Source organism: Heterocephalus glaber, unplaced genomic scaffold, assembly GCF_053883595.1.
Source record: "Heterocephalus glaber isolate CG9 unplaced genomic scaffold, H.glaber_assembly_v1.0 deba00001479, whole genome shotgun sequence".
NCBI lineage: Eukaryota > Metazoa > Chordata > Mammalia > Rodentia > Bathyergidae > Heterocephalus > Heterocephalus glaber.
The window spans coordinates 589,067-612,675 of NW_028258316.1; the positions used below are offsets into that span (position 1 = coordinate 589,067).

The window sequence follows — 23,609 nt, forward strand, 5'->3', positions numbered from 1 at the left end:
CCACGCCCCTAGCGTGACGCACGGCGGAGCCACGGCCCCGGGCGGCCAAGCTCACCCGGGCGGCGGACGCGCGGAGCGCCCGGAGCGGCCATGCGGGGTCTGAGCGAGAGCGGGACTCCGACCGCGAGCCTGAGCGCTACCCGCGGCGTGGCGCGGCTCCCCCGGCGGAGGCGGCGGGCGCGGGGCGCGCTCTGAGGCTGGGGGATGCGCGGCCGCGGCCATGGGTGCCGCGGCCTCCAGGAGGAGGGCGCTGAGAAGCGAGGCCGTGTCCTCGGTGGCGGCCAAAGTGCGGTGAGCGCGGCGGGTTGGGGCGCGGGGCGCGGGGCGCGGGGCGGGGTCTTGCCCGGGCCGACCTTGCCTCTGTCACCCTGCAGCGCAGCCCGAGCGTTTGGAGAGTACCTGTCCCAGAGTCACCCTGAGAACCGCAACGGGGCAGGTAGGCAGCGCATCGCGCGCCTGGGGTCTCGACTCTGCTCCTCGTAGCCCCTGCCCTAGCCTGGCCCAGGCCCTGGAGGAGCTCCGATCACTCATCACCATGACACCCACCCAGCCTGGGCCGTTGGCATGGCAACAGGCCGCCTGGCACCCCCGGGGCTGGCACTACTGTCTCCGGGGGCCAGCTGGCAGGGGGGAGGGGAGGAGTTGGCACCAGGCACACGGTGTGACTGCAGAGGGGCTGTTTGTTCCTGCTCCCCAGAAGCATGCACTGGTAGCAAGACCTGTCACCCCACCCCGTGCACACGCAAGGGCTTCAGACCCAGATGGGAGGGCAGGGAGGCTGGGAAACACCTTTCCTAGAGACCTGGTTCCAGCAGCCTGAGCCCCACATCAGGCTCAGTGCCCGTGGGGGCTCCTGCCCACAGTGCGCCTGGAGACAGGCACCACAGGCTGGCAGGCTGTGGGCTCACCTGGTGTCTCTCCCCAGACCACCTGCTGGCTGACGCCTACTCTGGCCACGACGGGTCTCCCGAGATGCAGCCAGCCCCTCAGAACAAGCGCCGCCTGTCCCTCGTCTCCAATGGCCACTACGAGGGCAGCCTCTCAGACGAGGCTGTCAGCGGGAAGCCAGCTGCTGAGGGCCCTCAGCCCCGTGTGTACACCATCTCAGGGGAGCCGGCCCTGCTGCCTGGCCCCGAGGCTGAGGCCATTGAGCTGGCAGTGGTGAAGGGGCAGCGGCAGCGGGAGCGGCACCCTCACCACCACAGCCAGCCCCTCCGAGCCAGCCCAGGCAGCAGCCGTGAGGACATCAGCAGGCCCTGCCAGAGCTGGGGAGGCAGCCGCCAGGGCTCCAAAGAATGTCCTGCGTGTGCCCAGCTAGCCCCTGGGCCCTCCCCGCGGGCCTTTGGGCTGGACCAGCCACCGCTGCCGGAGGCCTCTGGCCGCCGCAAGAAGCTAGAGAGGATGTACAGCGTCGATCGAGTGTCAGGTGAGGGTCTTGGGGCCAGGGGCAGGTCTGGGTGGCGCGCTGGAGCCAGACAGCCACAAGCACTGTGAGGCTGGGAATGGGTGGAGGGTGTGTGCGGCAGGCAGACTCAGAGGAACCTCACAGGCTCCTGTGACCAACCCTCCACTCCCCAAGCTGAGGCCTCCCTCACCTCAGCAGAGCTCGGCTACATTTGGCTTGGCCCTCCCAGCACTGGGTTCCTGAAAGAAGCACTTACCTTAGGAGGGGGCCCGGGAGGATCTTCAGGCATGAGCTAGCAAAATGCACGGCTCCATTGGAAGAAGGGGCTGTCTGCAGGAAGTCCTGAGGAGCTGCCTGGGGCCTGGGATGTCAGCCTCCAAGGCGGGCTGTGTCTAAGCTGCGGTGCCCTATAGAGACGCGCCTTCCTGGAAGCTTCTAGTAGCTCTTTGCCTGGGCTCTGGGCAGGGTTCTAGGGGCCCTGGGAAGGGGTGGGCCCTCAGCAAGGTGCTGTCCACCGTGGGTGCTGGCCTCTACCTCTTCGTCCTGGAGGGATCTGAAAAGAAGGTCTAGTCAGGCATCAGAGAAGGCCCGAGACCATATGCACAAAGAAGGTGGAATGGGCCATTTCCCTGGCCGCCTCTGGGAGTAGACTGTCTTCACAGATGCTCCTCAAATTCTGGGAAGCCAAAGGGAGTTAAGAAGAGGAAGGACCAAAGCCTCAAGTCACAGGGTGTCTGAGCGTGCAGAGCCGAGTGGAGCCCTTGTGGGGACTCCAGGCACCCTGCTGTCCTGACTCTGTGGCTCTGGCCAGTCCCTTTCTAATGGGACAGGTCAGATTCCAGGCGCTGATCCACACCAGCCCTGGTTCCTTCTCTCTCCCAGATGACGTTCCCATCCGCACGTGGTTCCCCAAGGAGAACCTGTTCAGCTTCCATACAGCAACCACAACTATGCAAGCGTGAGTCCCACAAGGGCCTGGTGCCCAGGAGACACTGGTGAACCTTTGCTGGACTCCGGGCCAGCTTGGGAACAGTCACTGGTGTCCCACGGTGCCAGGTCCCCAGCAAGCCTGCTAAGCCTGAGACCCCGGGGGCTGTCACTTCCATAGCTCCTGTCTGGCCTGACCTCTCTGACCCTTTTTTTCCTCTCCTCCCTCTCAGCCCCCCACTCACCCCCAGACCCTGTGGTCTGTCCTCATGTCCTCAGGGACATGACTCAGGCCTACAGCTGGTACCATCATCACAGGGTGTGTGAGGGGTGCCCTTCTTGTTCTGTGTGACACAGTGGTTTTAACAGAGGGGTTTCCTGGGGGTCTGTGTCTGTTTCCCCTTCCAAGGAGGTGCCAGAGCAGCCCCCCGCCCCATCCGAAGACTGCTGTCCCTCTGCAGAACTGGCCCAGGCCAGCTGACTGGGATCAGCACCTGGGCATGGGCCCAGTTCCTCAGCTACTGCTGCTTGGCTGGCATCCTGCTGGCAGCTGGTGTGAGGGACCCTGCTAGGCAGTGACAGGAGGGGGACTTACTTCAGGGGCCCTGGGGGCTGAGGGAAGCCTGGGTCTGGGCTCACTGTGTCTTCTCTCTCATGCTGCCCCTTTCTGCTGTGGCTTCAGCATCTCGTAAGTACCTGTGCAGCTTGTGCCTGAGGGCACAGCTGAATCCTTGGGGCGACCCTACCACCCCCAAGTAGGTGTGTGCAGGCCAGGGAACTGGGCCTGGATGGAGTGCTCAGCCTGTGGGCACTGAGGCCACAGTAGGGTGTGCTGGGAGCGGGGCCTTGGATGCCCTGCCGGGCCTTCTGTTTGTGCCTCTGTCCCCTCGTCTGTGTCCCTCCTGCCTCTGGCCAAGGGCAGTGCTGACTTGCCACGGTTTCCCAGGGTGTTCAGGGGCTACGCGGAGAGGAAGCGCCGGAAACGGGAGAATGATTCCGCGTCCGTAATCCAGAGGTAGGGCCTGCCAGCCACTCGCCACCAGGGTCTGTCTCTGGTCTGTACTGGCCTGGCCTGGGCCCTCCTGGCCCTGCAGACCTGACGGGGAAAGGGCGGTGGCGACCACTGGCCTGGCCCTGCTCTGGGGACGTGGCAGGCACGAGATGCCGTGTGTCCTGGGCTCCTCTCAGCCCCAGAAGCTGCACTCTGAGGGTTCGTGGACAGTTGCGCTGCTGCCAGCTGGCTCCCCATGTCTGTCTGGGCCTGGAGCTCAGAGCTCTGGGGCTGTAGCGAGGCCTCGCCTCCCCTGCTCCTACCAGCGTGCCCAGGAAGCTTGTCTGTCCATCTCAGACAGTGGGCCTTGGCACAAGGTTTGGGGAAGCGAGGACCTGCTTCCCAGGAGGGGTGGGCGCCTGTGGTTGGTCCAGCCTGCAGGTGGTACAGACAAGATCGCCCTGGCTGCTGTGCAGAAGGTGGCCCTTGGTCCCCTGAGAAGGGTGGCTGCAGGGTTCAGGGTGGGGTGGGCCCAGGGACAGGATGTTAGGGTCAGCAGAGGGCGTGCCTGTGCACAGCCTGTGAGGACCACCCAGAGGAAGGAGGATTGCCTGGGAGGCGGGTGCCCTTGTTCTGGGTCAAAGCAGAGGCGTGGGAGGGTCCTGAGGGAGGAGGCTGAGGGGGATTTGCCTGTGGGTGGGCACTGGGAGGGCACAGGGCCTCCGGGAGGGAGCTGAAAGCAGAGCCCTGACAAGGTCAGGGCCGGGTGGGCAGGGGCTGCCGCCCAAGACCCCATCGCCCAATGCTTCCTCCCCTAGGAACTTCCGCAAGCACCTGCGCATGGTTGGCAGTCGGCGGGTAAAGGCCCAGAGTAAGACCCCGGGGCGGGGGGGGGGCAGCTCTGTGCTTGGCCGAGGCGGTGCTTGCTGGGAAGACTGAGGTCCCAGGCCCCCCTCCAGCCCGGCACCCCCAGGGTTCAGCCCAGGCCCCGCCCCTGCAGGCCTCACCCCCAGCCCTGTCTTCAGCCCCGCCCAGGCCCTGGCCTCTCCCTGGAGCTGCACACCCCTCACATACACACAGCCTCCCCAGGCCTGCCCAGTGGTGTCCTTGGGCCAGGTCCCCACTGCCTCTGGCTCCTGTCCCTGCGCCCAGCTGGCCACTGGTTGTCGTCTGTTGTTGTGACCAGCTCCCACCCACTAGGCTTTCAGCCCTTCCGACAACCCCACCTCCTGCAGCCCCGCCAGGCCTGCTCCCTGGACCGCCCCATCTGATGGGGTTGTGCTCTCCCTGCAGCGTTCGCTGAGCGGCGGGAGCGGAGCTTCAGCCGGTCCTGGAGCGACCCCACCCCCATGAAAGCCGACACTTCCCATGACTCCCGAGACAGTAGGTGTCCGGGTGGGCCGTCAGCCCCTCCCCAGAGTCCTGAGGCCCCAGGTCTGGCCAGGGACCCAGCACTGCTCGGCTTCTGCGCTTGTGCCCCTGAGCCTCAGAACCGCCTGTGGGACGGGTGCCCACCACGCTGACCTTGCAGGCAGGGTAACTGGGGGCTGCATCACCCGGGGCAGGGTCCTGCGGGGCTGTGCTTGCTGCCCTCGGAGCCTGGCACCCGCCCGGCCAAGCCTGACTCCTGCGTGTGGCTCGCCTCCTCCAACTGCGTGTCCCCTCTTCCCCATCGGTGCTGGCAGCTTTGTCCTTCACCTCACACAACCCTCCTACCACCCCCAAGACCCTCCAGGACGCGGCTTGCGGGCTCTGTGGGCAGCGAGGCCGCTGTCTCGGTGACCCCTTCTGCCTCCCAGGCAGTGACCTTCAGAGCTCACACTGCACCCTGGACGAGGCCTGTGAAGACCTGGACTGGGAAACGGAGAAGGGCCTGGAGGCCATGGCCTGCAACACGGAGGGCTTCCTGCCGCCCAAGGTTATGGTGAGGCCCTCCTGGGCGCGCTGAGCCTTTGCTGGGCTCCCCTCGTGCTCCGCAGGCTGCCGGGGATAGGGGCTGAGGGCTGTTGGCCTCTGCCTTCCACTGCCTGGGGACCAGGGCCTCTGCTCTCAGCTCCCTTGGGGTTTGGGAGGACATCCAGGCTGCACCGTGGGTTGTGGAGGGAGGCAGCCTCCCAGGGTGCTCCTCCGCTGTGGGATGGGTCTGGGCAGTCGCCGAGCAGCTCTCTTGTCTCTGCAGCTCATCTCCTCCAAGGTGCCCAAAGCCGAGTACATCCCCACCATCATCCGCAGGGACGACCCCTCCATCATCCCCATCCTCTATGTGAGCGTCCTGCCTGGTGGTCCCTGCTCCCCTGGGCCCCAGTCACCGCCCCCCCGGTGCCCAGAGGTTCTGTGGGGTTTGCAGGGGCTCTGATACATGGCCCACCTGTCCCTAGGACCACGAGCACGCAACCTTCGAGGACATCCTGGGTATGTGTCCTGCTGGCCTGATGTCTGATTGCTGGCTGGGGGGAGGGGGCCGCACTGGCTGGCGCAGTGCTCATACCTCCTGTCCACAGAGGAGATAGAGAAGAAGCTGAACGTGTATCACAAAGGGGCCAAGATCTGGAAGATGCTGATATTCTGTCAGGTGGGGCCCAGCCCTCGCTTCCCACCAGGGAGGCACCAGTGTGGTGGGGAAGGCGGCCGGGGTCATGCCTCACGAGTGTGTGCGTGTGCGCGCGTGCGTGCGTGCGTGTGTGTGTGTGTGTGTGTCTGGTGTATGGTCTGTGTGCGTGCGTGCATCCGTCCTGGGTGTGCGTGGGTGGTGCCTGTATGCCTACTGGTTGATGTGGGGGCAGGTGCAGGACACCTCCCTCTGGCCCCTGGAGGCCTAACCCACAGCCTCTTGCAGGGAGGCCCTGGACACCTCTATCTGCTCAAGAACAAGGTGGCCACCTTTGCCAAAGTGGAGAAGGAGGAGGACCTGATCCAGTGAGAGGGCGGGTGTCCTGGGCTGGGGAGGCTCAAGGCAGTCCCGGGGCCTGGGCTAAGGCCCCTGGGCCCTCCCCCACCAGCTTCTGGAAGCGCTTGAGCCGCCTGATGAGCAAGGTGAACCCAGAGCCGAATGTCATCCATGTCATGGGCTGCTACATCCTGGGGAACCCCAATGGGGAGAAGGTACGGCCCAGGCCAGCAGGGGGTGCTTCCCGTCCTTCCCACCTTGGGTCTTCCGGGCCTGTGCCGCAGCTCACAGCTTGCCCCCTCTTGCAGCTGTTCCAGAACCTCAGGAACCTCATGGCTCCCTGCAGGGTCACCTTCGAGTCCCCCCTGGAGCTGTCTGCCCAAGGTGAGAGTCCCGCCACCAGCCACAGGCGTGGTGGTCCCGCCCAGCCCTGAGCCCACCCTGCTCTCCTGCACAGGGAAGCACATGATCGAGACCTACTTCGACTTCCGGCTCTACCGCCTGTGGAAGAGCCGCCAGCACTCGAAGCTGCTGGACCTCGATGAGGTCCTGTGAGGGCCCGGGCCACGACAGCCACCTCCAGGCCACGGCCGCTGCACCCAGGACACGTGGCCCTGGTCTTGCCCAGAGCTCTTCAGGGGCCCCAGGGGTCACTCAGGTTCTCATGGGGTCCGGTCCTCACTGCGCCCATGGCCCCACGGCTGCAGTCCCGGGCCGGCAGACACTCAGCGGCTGGGGCACCAACCTGCCAAGCCTCGCCTGGAGGCTGCAGTGTTGAAATCCCCTCCTTGGGGTTCATAGAAATAAGTGCAATTTCTTATGCCCCTGAAACAATCTGAAGGGAAGCAGCATTACTAGTTAACTAGTCTAGCACTATGCTACTAGTTACGGCATAGATTACCCGGCCCAGTCCAGTGTGTGTCCAGGTCCTCTTAGCCCAGCCTCTCAGCCCTGCCGTATTTGATCACCAGCACCAGGGTGGCCCGTCTGTTAGCTCCCCCCCGCCCCGACACCCTGCTCACTGACCTCGGCCAGCGCTAGGCCTGGCAAGGGGCAGCTGGCAGCAGGAGGCGGTACGGGCTAGGGTCACGCCCATTGCCCTGAGCCCAGCAGCTCTCGCTTTTGCTGGCCTTGGTTGGAGGTCTCCTCCCCACACAGAGGACGGGCTGGGCTGGGCCCTGGAGGGTGAGAACCGTGCGGGATGCTACCAGCCCCAGCACTCCAGGCCTGAGGCCAAGGAGCTGGTGGTGGCAGGGGTCCCCGACTCCACTCTCCTCCGCCGTGCCCGGGGCCCACAGGTGGGCGCTCTTGTACATAGCTGGGGCTTGGGGGCAGGCCCCCCTTTTGCAGAGCCCAGGGCCAAGAGCACCTGCCTGTGTCCCTGGCCAGAGATGGGGCTGGGCTCTAAACAATGTACGATACCCCTAGAGTGACCATTAAACCTGATCCTCTGCTGCGGCTACGTGTGGTCTCTGTCAGTGCCCACCATGTGCCCACTGGCCTGAGGTCACTGCTACGACAGCTTCCTGCTCACCCTGGTCTGGCAGGGTGGGGCCCCCTGACTCCACCTCACGGCCACATGACATGGTGGGGCATGGGGCCCCCGGCACAGGTCTGCCGTCAGTGTCGGGAGATGGAGAGTCCCACGGGGCTGGGGAGCATGTCCCAGGAAAGGGCCAAGTGCAGAGACGGTGCCCTCTAGCCACCTGTGCCCCTCCCTAGGCACCGAGCAAGGCTGCCTGCACCCTCAGGCACCCTGTGCCTCTGCTCAGCAGGAAGCCAAGGAGTATCCCCAGGACTGGCTGGCCATGGCCGGTGTCCAGGCCACAGCCACTGGTTGGGGAGGGGGTGGTAGCCACCTCTGCAGGCCTAAGGCCAGCTGTGGGGTGGTGGGGTGCATCCAGGGGAGGGAACAGTCTGATGCCAGTGAGTATGTAAGCCTCTGGAAGTTAGGTGAAATGTCAAATGTCCATGTGCTTCCGCTTATTTGGTTGCCTGTGCTCTTAAAGTGACTTAGGGAACCACTGTGATTCAGCTGTCTCTCCTGTGCCCAACCCTGGAGCACACAGTGCCCTGCCCCTGGGCCTCCTGGGCACCCTGCAGGCTCAGGCTGGGGAGCCTGGGCTGCTTTAGCAGGTGCTTCTGCCCCACACAGTCCTGGGGTTGCTGAGCAGGCTGGAGTCTGATGTGTGGCTTTCAAGGTTTCATTCCCACAGCCACCAAGGAGCAACGCTTGAGTAAAAGTCAGAAGGCGGGGAGCCGCGAGGGCGGAACCCAGCGATCCTGGGGCACGAGGCAGGCAGGGTGCAGGCGAGGCGGAGCGGGTGGGTGCCCTGGCTGTCCCCCACTTCTTACACCTAAAGAACAATTGGGACAGAAACATTTGTAACACACGCAAGAGCTTAGGGATTAATCTATTACTACTGACTTTAATATGTAAAGTTTATAGGCAATAAGAGGAAGACAGTAGCAGTAGGGAAGATGGGCAAGACAGGATGAGACAGGCGGGAACTGGGTGCCAGCAAAGGTGAGAGAAGGCTGAACTCCATGAGTGCTGAGGAGAGTGGCCAGGTGTCCTTCCTGCCCATGGTCGGACCCTTCAAGGACGGGGACACTGGTGCTGGTGGCATCTTCTGCATCTCCCACAGTGAAGCTCACAGTGTCCATTGTCCTGGAGGTGGCCACTGCCTGCCACAGTGTTGTCCCCGTGAGCACACGGCAGGTCCTGGAGCAGCATCCTTGGGAAAGAGAGTTGTTCAGGTGGCTCCCACTCAGGAGGAAGCCTGGTCCAGCAGCTAGAGGCCCAGACACCACCTGCTGGAAGCAATAATAAGTGGCCTCCTGCCCATCTGCTTCGTGCACTCTCCCTCCTGAGGAGGCCTTGGGACACAGGGCAGAGGCTGCCCTCGCTGATCACCCTGCCCACTCTGCCTCATGCTCCTGGGTGCAAAGGCCCTGAGCTGCCCATGTAGGCTTTCCACGTGGCTCCAGACAGACACCCTGGGCACCCCTTGCCGGCCACACGCCCAGCAGAGCATCCTCCATAAGGGGCACTGAGGCAGACCAAGGTGTGGTGCCAGTCCTGGAAGATGAAGAAAAGCCCCATGGGAGAGCAAATGATGGTGGACAGTGGAGGGAGCAGTGGCACTCATATCCCTGCTGTGTGTGGTGCTTCTGCAGGTGACCACGTGGCCCAGGAGGACCTGCTGACAGGTGGGTCAGCTCCTCTGTCACCCCTATGTCCACCACCACCTCTACCTCCTGACTTGAAGGCTGGGAAGGGAGTCAGAAGCTGTGGGGCTGGAAAATACCAGAAAACTACCCACAGAATTGTGAGCCCTTGCTTCAGCATGGGCGTGTGTGTGTGTGTGTGTGTGTGTGTGTCAGTGGAGTTGATTTGGCCCCCTCAGACCCAGCACTCTGGGGTCTGCACCAGCCAAACCAGATGGTGCCCCAAACAGTTGGAGAAGGAAACTGACCTTAAGTCCACTGCCTACCAAGGCTAAGACCAGCAGTCTCCGTGTGGTGGATGAAAGACCCAGAGTCTCAAAGAAAGATTCAAAACATTGCAAATCAGGATCGCTCAGCATCTTGACCAGCCATGTTCAGGAACCCAGTGCAGGAGGACAAGGTGTGAAATTATCCAACAAGTGCTCTAAAGCAGCTGTACAGAAATGCTCAATGGAGCCATGTTGAGCACTTAAATATTAGACTAGAAAGTACCTGAAAAGAAATCGAGGATATAGAGCCACCTGGAAATTTTAGAAATGAAAACATGATCACCATCATTGAAAAGGCAGACAAAAATGACAGGCTCACCAGACTCAACAGCAAGTGGAGGTGCAGAAGGGGAGGCCCACAGCTTGAGCTGGCCAATGGGAAAATCTCGCAAGAAGGAATGAAGATGGGAAAGAGAAGGAGAATAGCCTCTGGAGCCCGGGGTCGGTAGGGTGTGTGAAGAGTGTGTCATTGGAACTCCAGAAGCGGGGGAGAGGCGATGCTGAGAAAAGTCTTTGAAGAACAGAAGAAGGAAGCAGCCCAGCTCCAGTGAAGGATGAGCCCAGGAATGCGGGAAGGTTAGCAGCCTAAACAGGGCACACTCAAGGAGATGACACAAGGCGTCCGCATCCAAACAGCCGAGGACCAAGGACACAGGCACAGCGTGCTGTGCACAGCTGCAAGTCAGCGCAGAGGGACAGCAGCTCGAGCAGTGGGCCCTGCACTCAGGTCCTGTCGCAGGGCGAGTCCCGCTGCACTGCTCTCCTGGAGCAGCAGACGCAGCCTTCTCCCTCGGGCTCATGTGGTTGTCGTTTGTGTTCCAAGCCTCATCCTGGAAGGGCCCAGTGCAAGGCTACTCTGTCCCTAAGGCTGTCCTTCAACTTCAGATACCAGCCACAGCCCCATCCTCTGGCCAACAGGCATAAGCCTGGGTGCCCACACCCCCACTCAGGTTTGATTAATTTGCTAAAGCTGCCCGTGGAACTCGGGCAGAACTGCATTTACCAGCGATCAAAGGATACAGAGGAGAGATGCACAGACGCATGGCATGGGCTACCACACCCTCCTGGGACCCCACAAGTTCAGCCATCCTGAAGCTTGCTGAACCTTGTCCTTTTGGGTTTCATGGGAAAACTCTAGTTTCTAGGGCCTGCCTGGGAAAGGAGGTAAGAGCTAGGAGCCACAGCTGAACACATGTATAATGCCCTAGGCTGCCCTGCTTTTCAGATTTAGATACCGCACATCAGAAGGACACAGCTCAAAAGACTGCAGCAGTTCCGGAGTCCAGCTCTGGCGCTGGCGATGAGTCACCTCCATCGTCATGGAATGAATGTGTCTCTTGGGGCACGGCTGCACGAGTTTGCAGGGTACATGGAATCTTGCTGGGATGCAAAGGAAAGAGCAATCTCAGCAGACAGCCTCACGCTGCCTGGCACTGGTGTCACAGAACGAGGGACAGTGCCATCTGCACTCTGGGTCTCCTCCCTCCCCCTTGGCTCTGCTGCTGCTGCTCTGCTTATGTGTGGCAGGGACGGCAGTGGCCGCTTTGTGGGGCTGAGGCAGGCCACAGGGCCAGCCAGCAGGAGCCTCCCTACGTCCCGTGCTGGACAGCAAGGCAGCAGCCGAGGGCCAACTTCCATGAACCCTGATGTGGCTGGGAGAGAGGGTGCAGCTGCAGCACCCTGCTCAGGAGTCCTCCCCACTTCCTGCACCCAAGTGGGAGTCCTGCATGCTGGTGGCCCTGTGTCAGGCAGGCGGGAGAGAGAAAGGGCATCCTCCTTGTCACAGGGCTCTCTCTGCCTTTGGGAGACCAAGGAGGCTGGCAGGACCTTCTCAGCTCCCTGGAGGGTGTGCTTCCCCGTGATGCCAGGTCTCCTCTTAGACAACAGCCTCTCCGCTGCTGCCACCACTTCTCCACCTGCCACTCAGGGAGACGCCCGCCCTCACAGGTGCTGGAAGAAGCAACCCTCAGGGCCCAGACCCCTGCACTGTCTCCCTCACCAACCCAGAGTAAGGTCTGCTCTTGCTAGGACCCATGGCAGTGTCACAGCTGGCTGAGTCCCCTCAGCCCAGGTCTCTGCCCATGTGAGGTTCTGGCTGCGTCCACCTCTGCACTGCTGAGGGCCCCACAGCACTCGCTGGGGAGCCAGGCAGCCACAAGAAGTGACAGCACCTGGAGGCTCTTCTGATGGCATCAACGGTTCCTGTCAGCAGCCCAACCCCAGGGGCTCTGAGTGTCCCCAGCAGGCAGACCGTGCCTAGGCCCAGCATCAGGGGCCTCTGCTCAGGTCGGTGCTACCTGGGGCTGGGCATCTTCTCCTCTGGGCAGACTGGCTCCAGGCTCTGGTTCTTGGCTCTCGGAATGGCAGCTCCAGCTGGGTTAACAGAAAGCCAGGGCTGGGTGCCCTCCAAGGGCAGTGGAACCCACAGGTGCCTGTGCAGTGGGAACACTTCTGGGCAGAGTCCCTGGCCACAGCACCCTATGTGAGCCACATCCAATTTGCTTCTGGGCAGTGCCACCCCATGAGAGTGTCTCCTGGCATTACCCACAACGTCGTGGTGCTTCAGGCTTCCAGATTATTCCATGAAGCCAGGCATGTCTGGCAGGAGAATCACTTGAGCGCAAGAGTTCAAGACCAGCGTGGGCAGCACAGTGAGACCTGATAGAAAAAATAAACATTTCATGCTTTGAGGCTTTCTCAGTTAATGTCCCAGGGCAGGCAGCTCCAGTCTGTAGTCCACTGGTTCTCTCTCTCTCTTTTTTTCTTTTTTTTTTTTTTTTCCGGTACTGGGGATCAAACTCGGGACTCTGTGCTTTCAAGGCAGGTGGCCAAACCCCTGAGTTAAATCCCTGGCCCCTAGTCCACTGCTTCTCACTGGGAGGTGCACACAGGCCCACTGACAGCCCGCCAGGGCTCGGAGGACAGTCCACGATGGGCTCTGCCACCTCACCTGCGCCCACCTGCAAGTCCAATATAAGTAACACTGATGGAAGGGTGGGCTTACACGTCTTCCATTCTGTGTTTTGGCTGTTTTTGTTTGCTTTTTGTCTTTACAGTGCTGGGGATGAACCCAGGACCTTGCACATGCCAGGCAAGTGCTCACCACCCAGTCCAGCTGCCTTCCACTTCTCAGGACCAGGTGGGGAAACAGCCCGTTCAAATACGATGTCGGTCCCTGCAGTTACACTCAGGGAAAGTTACAGGGCTACAATGCAGGAGGTATGTCCCAGGACACCACCTCTCCTGCTGTCACCAAGGAAAACCCCAGAGAAACCTCTGGCTTCACTTGGTCTTTGCTGACTTGCAGATCACTGATTTTGGAGGTCGTCCAACTGCGCCATACAGCAGCCTCCCACTCAGTGTGCTGTGGTGCCGATGCCGGTTGCCTAGGTTACTTTTCAGGGACCCGAGGCCACTCGTGCAGAAGACACTGCCTCCTCCCTTCTGCCTGTGGATGTCTGAGGGGTGACGGGAAGGACGACCCGCCCTCACGCTGGGTCCATCTCCTTTGCTCCTTAACCGCTGGGCTGGCTTCTGCTCAGCTCTGCAGGTGGATACGCTGCTCACTAGAAACATTTTGTCCAGGTCCTGATCCAGGGTCACCTTGACCTGGACTGGTCTGCCTCTCCCCCCTGCTAGGGTAAGGACCCCCGTCTCTGGCATGCCGGAAATACTGACCCCAAGTGGGGCAGGGCGGCGCCTGTGTTCCTGGAAGGCCCCTGCCTGCTCCCAGAAAAGCCCCGGATGTTCCTCCCCTTCCTTAGCCCCTCTCACTGGCATCATTTCTTCCCGCGTCTGTAGCCCCTCAACCCCTTGGAGCTGGGAAGTTGATTTGCGAGCAAAGCTGCTTTTCCGCTCCTTGGCCTTGACTAGGTCTTTCTCTCTCAACACTCATCTCTCTGACTTTGGCTTTTTGCAGGATAAACTTGTGGACTGGGCTCAGGAACACTGCATGTTTTTGTCCACTGCCTGACTGTGGCTTCGTTGGGACCCTCCCCATTAAAGTCCATTTATTCACCCCATTTCTTAGTGACCATCTAGGTATTTCCACTCTGCTAGGGCGACCCCTGTGGCTCACCTCTTTCTTTTGCTGAGTTTTACGCCATTTCTTCATATCCATCTTCCTACATTCTCCACCTTCCTGGAGCAGCTGTGATGGTCCTCAGCTCATCTATGGGCCCAGGGAGGCCAGGACAGCCAACACGAGAGGCTTCTCAAACTCTGCTCGGGTTGTGCAGTAGTCAGGTCAGACAACCCCATGTCAAGCACTCCCTCGACCACAGCACTGGCTGTGAACTGGGCTGTGGGGGACTGAGACTCCTGAGGCCGAGGGATCTCTGGATAGAGGGCTCAGGATCCTGTTCAGATGCTGGTCAGAGAGGGCCCGGCCTGGGTGAGCTCCTCAACTCCAGGCAGCCTGTGAAGAGCTGCAGAGAGACACCCAAAGTAGCAGGCCGGAGCCTTTCTGCAGTGAATCTGGGGAGGAAGGCCCAAGGTGCTCACACGGAGCCTCCCCTGCTGGGGGCGGAAGGGCTGGTGCGAGGGACCTGCTTGTAGCTTCTGTGGGGGCTGGGATCGAAGTCCACAGGCCAAGTTTCCAGCAAGGAGCTGTGCCCAGCTCCACCCAGCTGGAACCCTACCAACTTCCCTTTGCTCCTCCCCCTTCACACCCGAGCCTTGTGTTACATTTAGGGTGTCTGAGATTGTCCCCTTTGGTGCCTTTATTGATGCACAGCATGGCAGCTGCCACCTGGGTACCACACTTGGCATCTGTGGGTGGTGGCCCACATCCCCTTCTGAGTGAGCAGCCCTTTCAGTGCCTTCTGTCCAGGCTGCCTGGCTGGCTGCTCTCTGGGCTGTGGTCAGCCACCGGGGCTGCTCACAGGGTTGTGGGTCCTACATGGCCCCAAACACGCTCTTTGATCAGTCTGCCCTAGTCAGCCTTTGCAGCTACCCCGCTTGGTGCCGTGTTTGCCCTTCACCCACCCCGACTGCCTTCTTGGTGACCAGAGTGTCACCAGAAAGCCAGGTCCTGATGCACCAAGGAAGCAGCTCCTCACATTTTTGGTCTTCGTGCCCTTGGTGAAAGAGTTCACTCAAGACCCCTGGGTGGTCGACAGAAGCGCAGGTAGAATTTGGGGTAAGAAAACAGAGAGCGCGCCACGCCTTTGAGGGGCTGGTGAGCAGTGCCACGAAAGCATCGGCACCCAGAGCGAGCTTAGTGGCCTTTTTACACTCACAGAGTTACCCCTGGGGTTTAGGAAGCCGGGGTAGTTATGCTGGTTGTGGACGTTTTGCTTAGAAATTACTTTGGAATTGCAAACCATCTCCCTGTCCTTTCTAGATGGTCAGTGTTTCCTCCAGGCTTAGGTCATGTGAGGAACGTATGGAAGAAACCTGGGAAGACAGTGAAGCCCTTCATTGAGCTGGGCCCAGCCCGGGCACCAGGGTCCTTAGGGAGCATCTCCCTTCCTGAGGTGTGGCGTGGGCCGTGGGCCGTGGCACCCAGGAGTTCCGGGAGCCTCACTCTGGACCTAGGGGGCCGGGGGCCCAGGTGTGGAAGGACTGCACACGCGGGCGACCCCAACGCCACTGCGCTCTGGGGCTGGCGGTCTGAGACCTCACAGGCGAGGCTGGCTGGATCGGATGTGGATGTCTTTGTTTCCTTACTTAACTGGAAACACTATTTTGGGCCCCCCCCACACACACACACAAAGGTCTTTACTGTCTGTGTAATTTGCTTCCTGCAGTTTCTCTCTAGGGGACCTCTAGGAGAAGGGCAGAACTCAGACAGCCAGACACTGCGGTCCTGAGGTGGGACAAGAGGAATAAAGGTAGGTAGACAGTATAACAAGTGGCATAGAGGGTGGGACCACCCGAGAGGCCAGTGAAAGCAAAGAGGCACAGACATCATTTGCCTGGGCAGAGGTGGGCGGACGGCAGGCCAGAGGCCACCAGCCCCAAACAGAGATAAGCCAGGAAGCTTTATGGGGCACTGGAAGAGAGGTCTGCCACGTCTGTCACGTGTAGGTTGGGGTCCATGCAGTGACTGAGGCAGGCATGTTTTCAGGTGACTTACGTGGCAATGAAAAGATGCTGTACTTCATAGCTGTTATCCTGTGTTCTGTCTGCTCTGAGATGGCCTGGCTTTGGCCGGGGACAGCACCTGCCCTAGCTGCCTGTTTTGCTGTGGTTTTTATATCTTGTCAAACTGTAGCTCAGAATCAAAGAGCATGTTCATTAACCATCTCATGAGCAGATCAAGCCTGACAGAGAGGAGACAAGGAAAACTGGGATTTTAAAATTGTACTTTTGTGCCCAGTTACTGGGCTTGAACCCACTTTAATTTTTTTCTCTTCTCTCAAGATACAACAAGCTTGGGCAACTCTCTTTCACCTGCAAATTGGCTCTTTTCGCCTGTGAATGGCACTTATCCTCAAGGAAGCAGCACTGTAGTGGACAGTGGCTCTCAACTTCAAACCCAGGTAAATGTTTCCCGATACAGCCGCCCGACGGTGACCTGGCAGACAGGAGCGCGCATCCCAGATTGCCCATCTGAGGACACCCATGCCCACACGTGTGCCTAGTGCCGATCCCAAGGCTCCTCTCTTTTTGAGGGCCCATACTCTATTTCTTTGAGTGAGTACTTTTAATTTGTGCCTATTATATCTCTGTGTGTCTTACTGACTGACGCATCCTGAGAGTTCAGGAGTCCAGCTAACCTGGAACTTGGTTCTATGAGCACAGGAGTCTAGGTGCATCATCTTGCAGGGGACCTTCTCAGACCCTGTCTGACCAGACCACAGGTTTCTGTGAGCTAGGGCCACTCCACACCCCCGTTCCCTGACGCCAGTCTGAGGAAGCAGGAGGAAAATGTCCTATGAGCTCACAGCACAGCCAACCCCGTGTCTCCCTGCTGGCAGACACCAGCCTGGCGTTCCCTCCCCAGTTCCATTCTGACACTGCCTCCTGGGCCCAGTCTCTACCACTGCACCCCAGGAACCAGCCAAAGTCCCCCTTTGTCTTGCCTGTGCTTCTCACCCACCAAGTATAAACCCCATGCCCCTCAGGTTTGCTAACTGGCTGTAGCGGCTCACAGGAGTCAGGAAAACACCTGCATTTACTGGTTTCTGACAAAGGATGTAAATGAAGGTGGCTAGGGTACCATGTAGGGGAGAGGAGCCCTACCCTGGCTGGTGCCTCCTCCGGGACTCCGTATGGTACCCTCCCCAGACACTCTGAGCCCTGTGACCCAGGCCCGACTGAACCAGGCCTGGTGCTGAGAGGGCAGATCCCACAGTGGGCAGGAGCTGATGCTGGTCGACTGCTGGAGACAGAGGAAGCCGAATCCTCAGGTTCTGCTTGGCCTCTCTGAACAGTGTTCCCTCCCCAAGAACAGCCAGGACCCCTCCTGAAGTGGAGTCTTGTGACCTTCTCGAGGTAGGTAGAGAATTGCGCAGGCCCAGTTCTTACCCAGAGGAGCGGGAACACGTGCGAAGCTGTTTCACTGTCTCCACGGTGTGGGGATGTGTTGAGGAGCTCAGCTTTACCTCACTGCGCACTCTGGATTTCACCTGGTAACCACGAGCAGACAGTCAGGCACTTTTATTCCCAGTCTTAATTACAGATACCCACAGCATTGAGCTACACGTCTCACGTCAGGCCATGACAAGCAGTTGTGGGAAACAGTTAGTAGCAGCTGTAGGACTTGAGGAGGCAGACCTGGGCAAAGACAGAAAGCCCATGGAGGGGTACAAAGTCACCACAGGTGGCCAGGTAGGATGACAGCTGATGGAGTCCGCCGTCACTTGTCGAACAGCACCTGAATGGGGGAGTGAGGATGAGGAAAAAGAAAGACACAGAAATAGAGTCGGGAGGGCTCCCAGAGAGACCGAGAGTGCCCGTTTATTTTTCTCCTTCCCTTTATAGCACAGGTGAGCTTGGTCATTAATCATGACCCTTATCCAAAGACACCTGCTTCCTTGTTCTCTAGCTCTTTGGAAATTCCCCACCTTCGTGGGCTTTCTTGTTTCTCAGGGTTACAGAACGTTCATCATGTTTCCAGGACAATTTCTAAAGGTAAACATCTAAGTTGGCAAGGACGGGGTTCCTCATAACATAGACTCCTAGCTCTGTACAATGGAGGGTAAGATTTAACATGGAGCCTCTATGGCTAACACCGCTCTCCACAGACAGCCTAGGCCAAACTCACTCCAGGCATGGCTTGTTGAGGGCAGAGTTGGTGCCAAGCCCGAGTCTGAGGCAGGAGTTGAGTGGGCCACATTGAGCAGGAAGGTGGAGTGCGCTGACCCTGGGGTCAGAAAGCCAGAGTTTGTCACCTGTTGAGCTCCTGACTCGCTCACCAGGTGGTCTGAGTAGACGACAGGTCGGCGGGTCACTGCCACTCCCCAGTGTCGTGCGCCCCTCATTTTAACAGGCCGGGAGAGGATTGGCTCTGTTGTTGGTCTGTCTGTCCAGTGAGCTCTGGCCTGGTATTCTCTGGCCTGACTCAGACACTGCGTCAGGTGTCCATGCCCCCCCTGTGACGTATAGTTCACAAGGGTGATTCTTTTTTTTAATTATTATTATTTGGTTGGGGGGAGGGTACTGGGAATTGAACTCGGGACCTTGAGCTTTCGAGGGAGGCCGGCAGCGGCACCACTGAGCTAAATCCCTGGCCCAACAGGGGTGATTCTTAACAGGGTCGATTTATTTATCATTTGTGTCCTTATGATTGTGTTGTGCAGCTGGGGAGCAACTTCAGATTCGTTGCTAAGTTTGTGGTTATTTATTTACACAGACAAGTTACCAAACCATCTACTTCAGCACTTGTACTCAAAATGGACCAAACTTCTGGGCTCTTTGTAGTTTGTTTTGTGGTACTGGAGATGGAAACGAGGCGCTTCACACTGACCTACACCCCCAACCCATCTTTATTTTTTAGTTTGGGACAGGGTCTCACTAAGTTGCCAGTTGTCCAGGCTGCACTCGAATGTGCAGTCCTCCTGTTTCAGCCTCCCAGAGTGCTGGGATTACAGGTATGAGTCACCATGCCCAGGGCAAACTGCTGTTTTGGCAAATGGAGCCACTCAGAGCAAGGCCTTGCCTGCTGTACACAGGAAGACCCACTCTGGGGACCAGGACTTCTAGTTGCAAGGCCTGCCTTGGGGAGGGAGTTCTGCCAGGAGCCATGGACAAGGCAACATCGAGGGAAACAAAATCAGGCTCCTGCCACCCTTTGCCCACAGCAGTTTACCTAATCAGTGTGAAACCTCATTTTGTGCGTCTGCGTATTTGAAGTCACCTTCTTTAATATATGTATATTTTGATTTATTAACATTAAACTCACAACCAACCACACTATAACTCACATACGGAAGCCATCCTGCTCAGGTATTTTCTGCAACATTTTGTGCTTAGGACACCAGAGAGCACATCAGGATATACCTGTGGCATTTTCAACAGCGAAACTGTCCCAGGACAGAGTCCAAGGAGGCTCCCCAAAGCAGAAATGGGGAACCTTGACTACTCCACCCACAGGGCAGGTTGAAGGTTGGCTGACTCCTACCAAAGAAAAAGAATTTTCAAGACACGTGAGTGAGATGCATAATAGAGGTTTATTGGGCAGAAATGAAAAGGGACATGTGTCCAGTGAGAATAGAGTGCAGGCCTCAAGAGAGGCATCTGTGGTCTGGAGTAGGGGTTTTGTGTGGACTTGGGGGTCCTCAAGATGGGTATCCAGGCTGTGCATCCTTAATGTCTGTCTGGTTGTCCACCTGGAAGCTGCTAGAATGCAAACCACTCATCTTTGTGCAAAGCTGAGATCTGCCGCTCCCTTTCTGCAGGAGGAAGTGTAATTTTCAGGGGAAGCATGAGCCCAGGCCTACTGTGTCTTGAAGACATGGAGGACATTTTTTTGAGTGAGTTTCCTAGAAGAGAAAAAGGCTTGAGTGACTTTTGTGTCAAGAGCCGCAATTTTCCTTAAAAGTATAATTTTTAAATTATGATTTTCCATGTCTCCTTTCTATGTACCTTTATTTCTTCCTACTTCCCCCTGAGGCTTTGGTCCCTTATTCCTGAGGGTTACAGGGTCCAGTGGTCTCTTCTTACAGCTGCTTTAGGCTAAGAGTGGGCATTGGTCTTGCCCAGCCAGGGACTGAATTCTCACCCTGACTGATGTAAAGGAGACAAGAAACATCCGGTTCTGTTGTGTGAAGACTGTTATCCTTTGATGATCAGTTGTTTTGGAAAATCAGGACATCAGCAAGTCACTGAAGCCTAAGGCAGAGTCTGTGTTGCACTAATTTCTGAACGTTGGTCTTCAGAAGACAGACACATCTGCAGTTGTCAGGAGTGAGTGCAATGTTTGCTCTAATAATAGCACAGGTGAGCGTAGCTTGGCTCAGAGCGGTAGAGTCTAGAAGATATAAATACAGCACGTTAAATGGGCAGGAGCCGAAAATTAAAAGTAGAACTGAAATGGAAAAACGAAAGACAGAGCAGAGACTGACAGTCTTACAGCTCACCAGAGACTGAGGTCTCAAGGCTGCCGGTCTAAGGCTTGGCCCTCCTGCTAAACCCACCAAGGTCGCCCGAAGATGAACTGCTGAGACACAGCTGCCCGCCTCCCTATGTCTTAAAGACAAACCATGAAAGCAACATTACCTCCACCTCCCCACCCTTTGCTAAGTTCTGCTTCTGTAAAATCCTGCTTCCTCCCCTGCCTTGGCTAAAGGGGACTTCCTCTGGGCCCGCTAGCCAGCGAGGAACCCTGGCTTCCCTGCCGTTATCTGAGAGCTGCGCTCTCCCTTGGTCGGCCTGCCTCCGACTGCCACCTCAGAGCAATGCAGGCACCAGCCTACAAGCTCAAACCTGACCAAGGGGTGACGAGGATGAAAAAGAGACACAGGAACAGGTTAAAATACGGAGGACGGGGGCTCGTGTCTCCCTCTGGGATGGAGCCCCAAGTGACTGGCACACCTCAGCTTTATTCACTCAGACTCGGGCACAAGCAGTGAGGGTTCACAGGGTTCATCTGTCTCCCACTCTCCACGGATCGTGTCGGGGTGAATAACAGGATCTCAGATCTTTTTCTTTTTCCCTGCAGATGTCAGCACACTTGCATGGCCTCTTTCTTCTTAGTCCTCACTGAGGAGGCCAGTTAGGCCTCGGTCCACCTATCTGGTCTCTGACAGAATAATGGCGAATACTGGTCCTCAAAATGATAGATGTAAGATAAAAGGAGGCCATAGTTGGCATGAGTTTTTATCTTTAATGTTAACCCCTGTTTGTCCTGAGGTGTTTATCCAAGTATGAAAAGGGAATTTCTAGGCAGACAGATATATTTCTAACAAAAATAACTAAATGAGACAGCTATGAGCTAACTGCTATTAAGCGACTATGTGTTAACTAGGTCACTGTGCTCTTTGTGGAATGCACCTGAGTATCATGACAACTTCTGTAATCTGTGACCACAGGAACGTAACGGACTCAGAGAGTCCTGCCAGGACTCTGCCCTGGCTCCCCCTCCGCTGCTCTGCTTTGTGTAAACTCGGCTTGCTGTCTTCCCAGGGAAACGCCAGTGGAAATAAGCCTCATAGATGTAAAAAATGTCAAATAACTAACCAACCAAAGACGGCCAAATACTCTGCTTCTGCTTCTGCACCTCCTGGTTGCGACCCCATAAAACTGCCGGCCGGCCGATATTCTGGGCCTGACTTCTTTGGGATCCATCCCAGGCAGGTCTTTCCACATAGTAAGAGTTGTAGACAGCCTCCTGCCTCCCTGGGTGTCTTCCTTTCCTGGGTTCAGGTTACTACAACAGCATAGCAGATAGAGTTTAAGAGCCCACAGACTCCTCCTTGTTGTGGCAATAGGAAATCTAATCTTTTAAAATTTTAATTATAATGGCCAAGTGATAATCTAAATAAAGATATCTGTGATTTTATGTAAACTCTTACTGAAGGGCTCAGCACCTCCGCCTTTCCTTTGTAGACCTGAAGATCTTGATAGTGACTGTCTTCAAGATAACACAAACCTACAAAGCCCAAAGTAAACAACAGAAAGTGAGTTTATGCCCCCAAAGTAACACTATACAGAGGCTACAATATTTATATTGGCGTTTCTCTCCATAGGTGACCTGTACAGGAAGTTAGATCTTCACCCGAGGGATGCTGGCATGTACATCCAAGTGTCACAGTGGGGATACCCTGCGGCAGGCAGAAGGACAGGTGGAAGCCTGGTGGGACAGGAAGCTGCCCACAAGGGCTGGAGGCGCCCAGAGCCTGGCAGTAACAGCAGGTGCGGAGTTTGGAGCCTCTTTCTCTTTGGTTAGACTCTTCTGCTGGGTGTTTCGGACTGAGTCAGAATAAGACCTGTGAGGTACAGTTTTTTTTTGAGGTCAGTTAAGGCTCCTCAGGTGACCCCTTGGGGAGGGGCCTCTCTGCTCTTATCATTATTCCCTTCGCCAGTGTCGTCTGCCCCGTGAGTCTCGGTCTTGCTTGGCCATATGGCTTCCTTTGGAAGCATGGGGACGTTTTCCCCAGTGAGCTTCCTCTTTGGGGGTCTCTGGGGTCCCTCGCTGGAGTTGCAAGGTGTAGTTACTTCCTGGTCATGACATGAAAAGCACTGTACGTCAAGGAACAAGTGGAGTTCACTAAAATGTTTGAATCTGCCCTGGGGGTGCACTATTGAGACAATGAAAAGACAAGCCATGACCTGGAGAAAAGATTCTAAAGTTGCATAGCCCACAAAGGACCAGTGTCTAGACTATGTAAGGAACCCTTTAACCCTAACACTGAACAATCTGATTAAGACTTAGGCGAAAGAAGACATATTACCAAAGGGCTAAGACAAACATCTGCAGAGGTGTGGAGCACCCGGGGCTGGCGGTGTCACCCTCGAGCTTTGGGAGGCTGAGGCAAGGAGGTCGCGAGTTTGAGCCCAGCCTGGGCAACTTGGCAATTTAGAGAGACCCATCCCAAATAAAAACAAAACTTGGAAAATAAGTTAAAAAAAAAAAAGAAAAAGGAACTGGGGATGTAACTCAGTGTGAAGGCCCTGGGTTCAATCCCCAGTATGGGGAGGGGTGACGCGTGCCTGCACCAGAGATTTCACATCACTGATCCTTTGGGAAACGCAATTTAAATCCCCAGTGAGGCCACATGGTCAGGTGGGCTGAACACAAACTGACAGCGCATCGCCAGGGTGCCATGGATTGGGTCCTGCTGGTAGAAGGCGGTGGGCCAAGTTTCAGCTGGCTGAAGCCTCAGCCCCTCATTACCCTCCCACGTGCACCCCCAGGTAGGGGCCATCCCAGCAGCCTCCCCAAGAAGGCTCACAGCAGCCCTGCTGGGAAGGGCTTCTGTCCACAGTGGGCACAGGCACTGAGGAAGGAGCCCCAGGAACCTCTGCAGCCAGCCAGAGGCCAGCGACTGAGCGTGGACAGGCCAGCAGGGGCGCCAGACTCCCGGGAGGTGGCACACACGGACTGCGCTTGGGGAGAAGGAAGATACTTTATCTCATGATTGAAAAACAACCAAGCCAGGGCTGAGGGAAATGGCCCTCCTGAGTCCTCCCCGCCCCAGCAGTGGCCAGCCCTGTGCGTCTTGCCTCCTGGTCATGGTCACCTGACTGCCCTGGACAGGCCTCACAGAAGGGCAGAGGGCAAGGTCCAAGCTGCAGGGCCCGGGCTCCCCCACACCTACCTGTCCACATCCCCAGGGCAGTCCTGAGGTCACCGCGAGGACCCTGCCTGCTTTCCTCCCCTCCCAGGGTGCCGGGGGCCAAGGGTCAGCACCGTGGGTGACACAGGCAGAGGGAACCCTGCTGGCAGCCCCCAACCTCTGTCCCCAGAGCTGCAGACTTGGGCCAATGTGCCTGCCTCCTCTGCCCCAGGTC

At 57.8% G+C, this 23,609-nt stretch overlaps 1 protein-coding gene and 2 long non-coding RNA genes across 17 annotated transcripts; 1 reads left to right on the top strand and 2 right to left on the bottom strand.

Moving 5' to 3' along the window:
- The first annotated feature begins 38 nt into the window (after positions 1-38).
- On the top strand, positions 39-7,668 carry Nsmf (NMDA receptor synaptonuclear signaling and neuronal migration factor). 4 transcript variants are annotated; one of them, XM_087182621.1, is made up of 15 exons: positions 39-291; positions 375-436; positions 926-1,426; positions 2,288-2,363; positions 3,279-3,347; positions 4,142-4,194; positions 4,617-4,706; positions 5,009-5,247; positions 5,503-5,586; positions 5,702-5,735; positions 5,825-5,895; positions 6,160-6,239; positions 6,323-6,425; positions 6,519-6,594; positions 6,668-7,668. In XM_087182621.1, exons 1-15 carry the CDS (start codon positions 221-223, stop codon positions 6,763-6,765), a joined length of 1,707 nt encoding a protein of 568 aa, XP_087038747.1. In that variant the 5' UTR covers positions 39-220; the 3' UTR covers positions 6,766-7,668. The 4 variants fall into 4 exon arrangements, with proteins under 4 accessions (XP_087038747.1, XP_004848774.1, XP_087038748.1 ...); XM_004848717.3 differs by having other exon boundaries at positions 5,123-5,247; XM_087182622.1 differs by lacking the exon at positions 3,279-3,347 and having other exon boundaries at positions 44-291.
- Positions 7,669-8,612: 944 nt separating this feature from the next.
- LOC101706250 (uncharacterized) lies at positions 8,613-17,613 on the bottom strand. 12 transcript variants are annotated; one of them, XR_002396469.2, is made up of 7 exons: positions 17,433-17,613; positions 17,184-17,284; positions 15,790-15,976; positions 13,789-14,137; positions 12,255-12,368; positions 12,008-12,083; positions 8,613-11,090 (listed from the first exon to the last, which is right to left on the bottom strand). It is a non-coding gene; the product is annotated as an uncharacterized LOC101706250 (long non-coding RNA). The 12 variants fall into 12 exon arrangements; XR_015439706.1 differs by adding an exon at positions 16,107-17,037 and having other exon boundaries at positions 12,008-12,368; positions 13,789-13,931; positions 17,433-17,600; XR_015439704.1 differs by adding an exon at positions 16,107-17,037 and having other exon boundaries at positions 12,008-12,368; positions 17,433-17,600.
- A 1,691-nt stretch (positions 17,614-19,304) lies between these two features.
- LOC106009785 (uncharacterized) lies at positions 19,305-22,704 on the bottom strand. Its single transcript, XR_015439709.1, has 6 exons — positions 22,550-22,704; positions 21,850-22,084; positions 21,671-21,747; positions 21,336-21,525; positions 19,743-20,127; positions 19,305-19,639 (listed from the first exon to the last, which is right to left on the bottom strand). It is a non-coding gene; the product is annotated as an uncharacterized LOC106009785 (long non-coding RNA).
- Between the last annotated feature and the right edge of the window lie 905 nt (positions 22,705-23,609).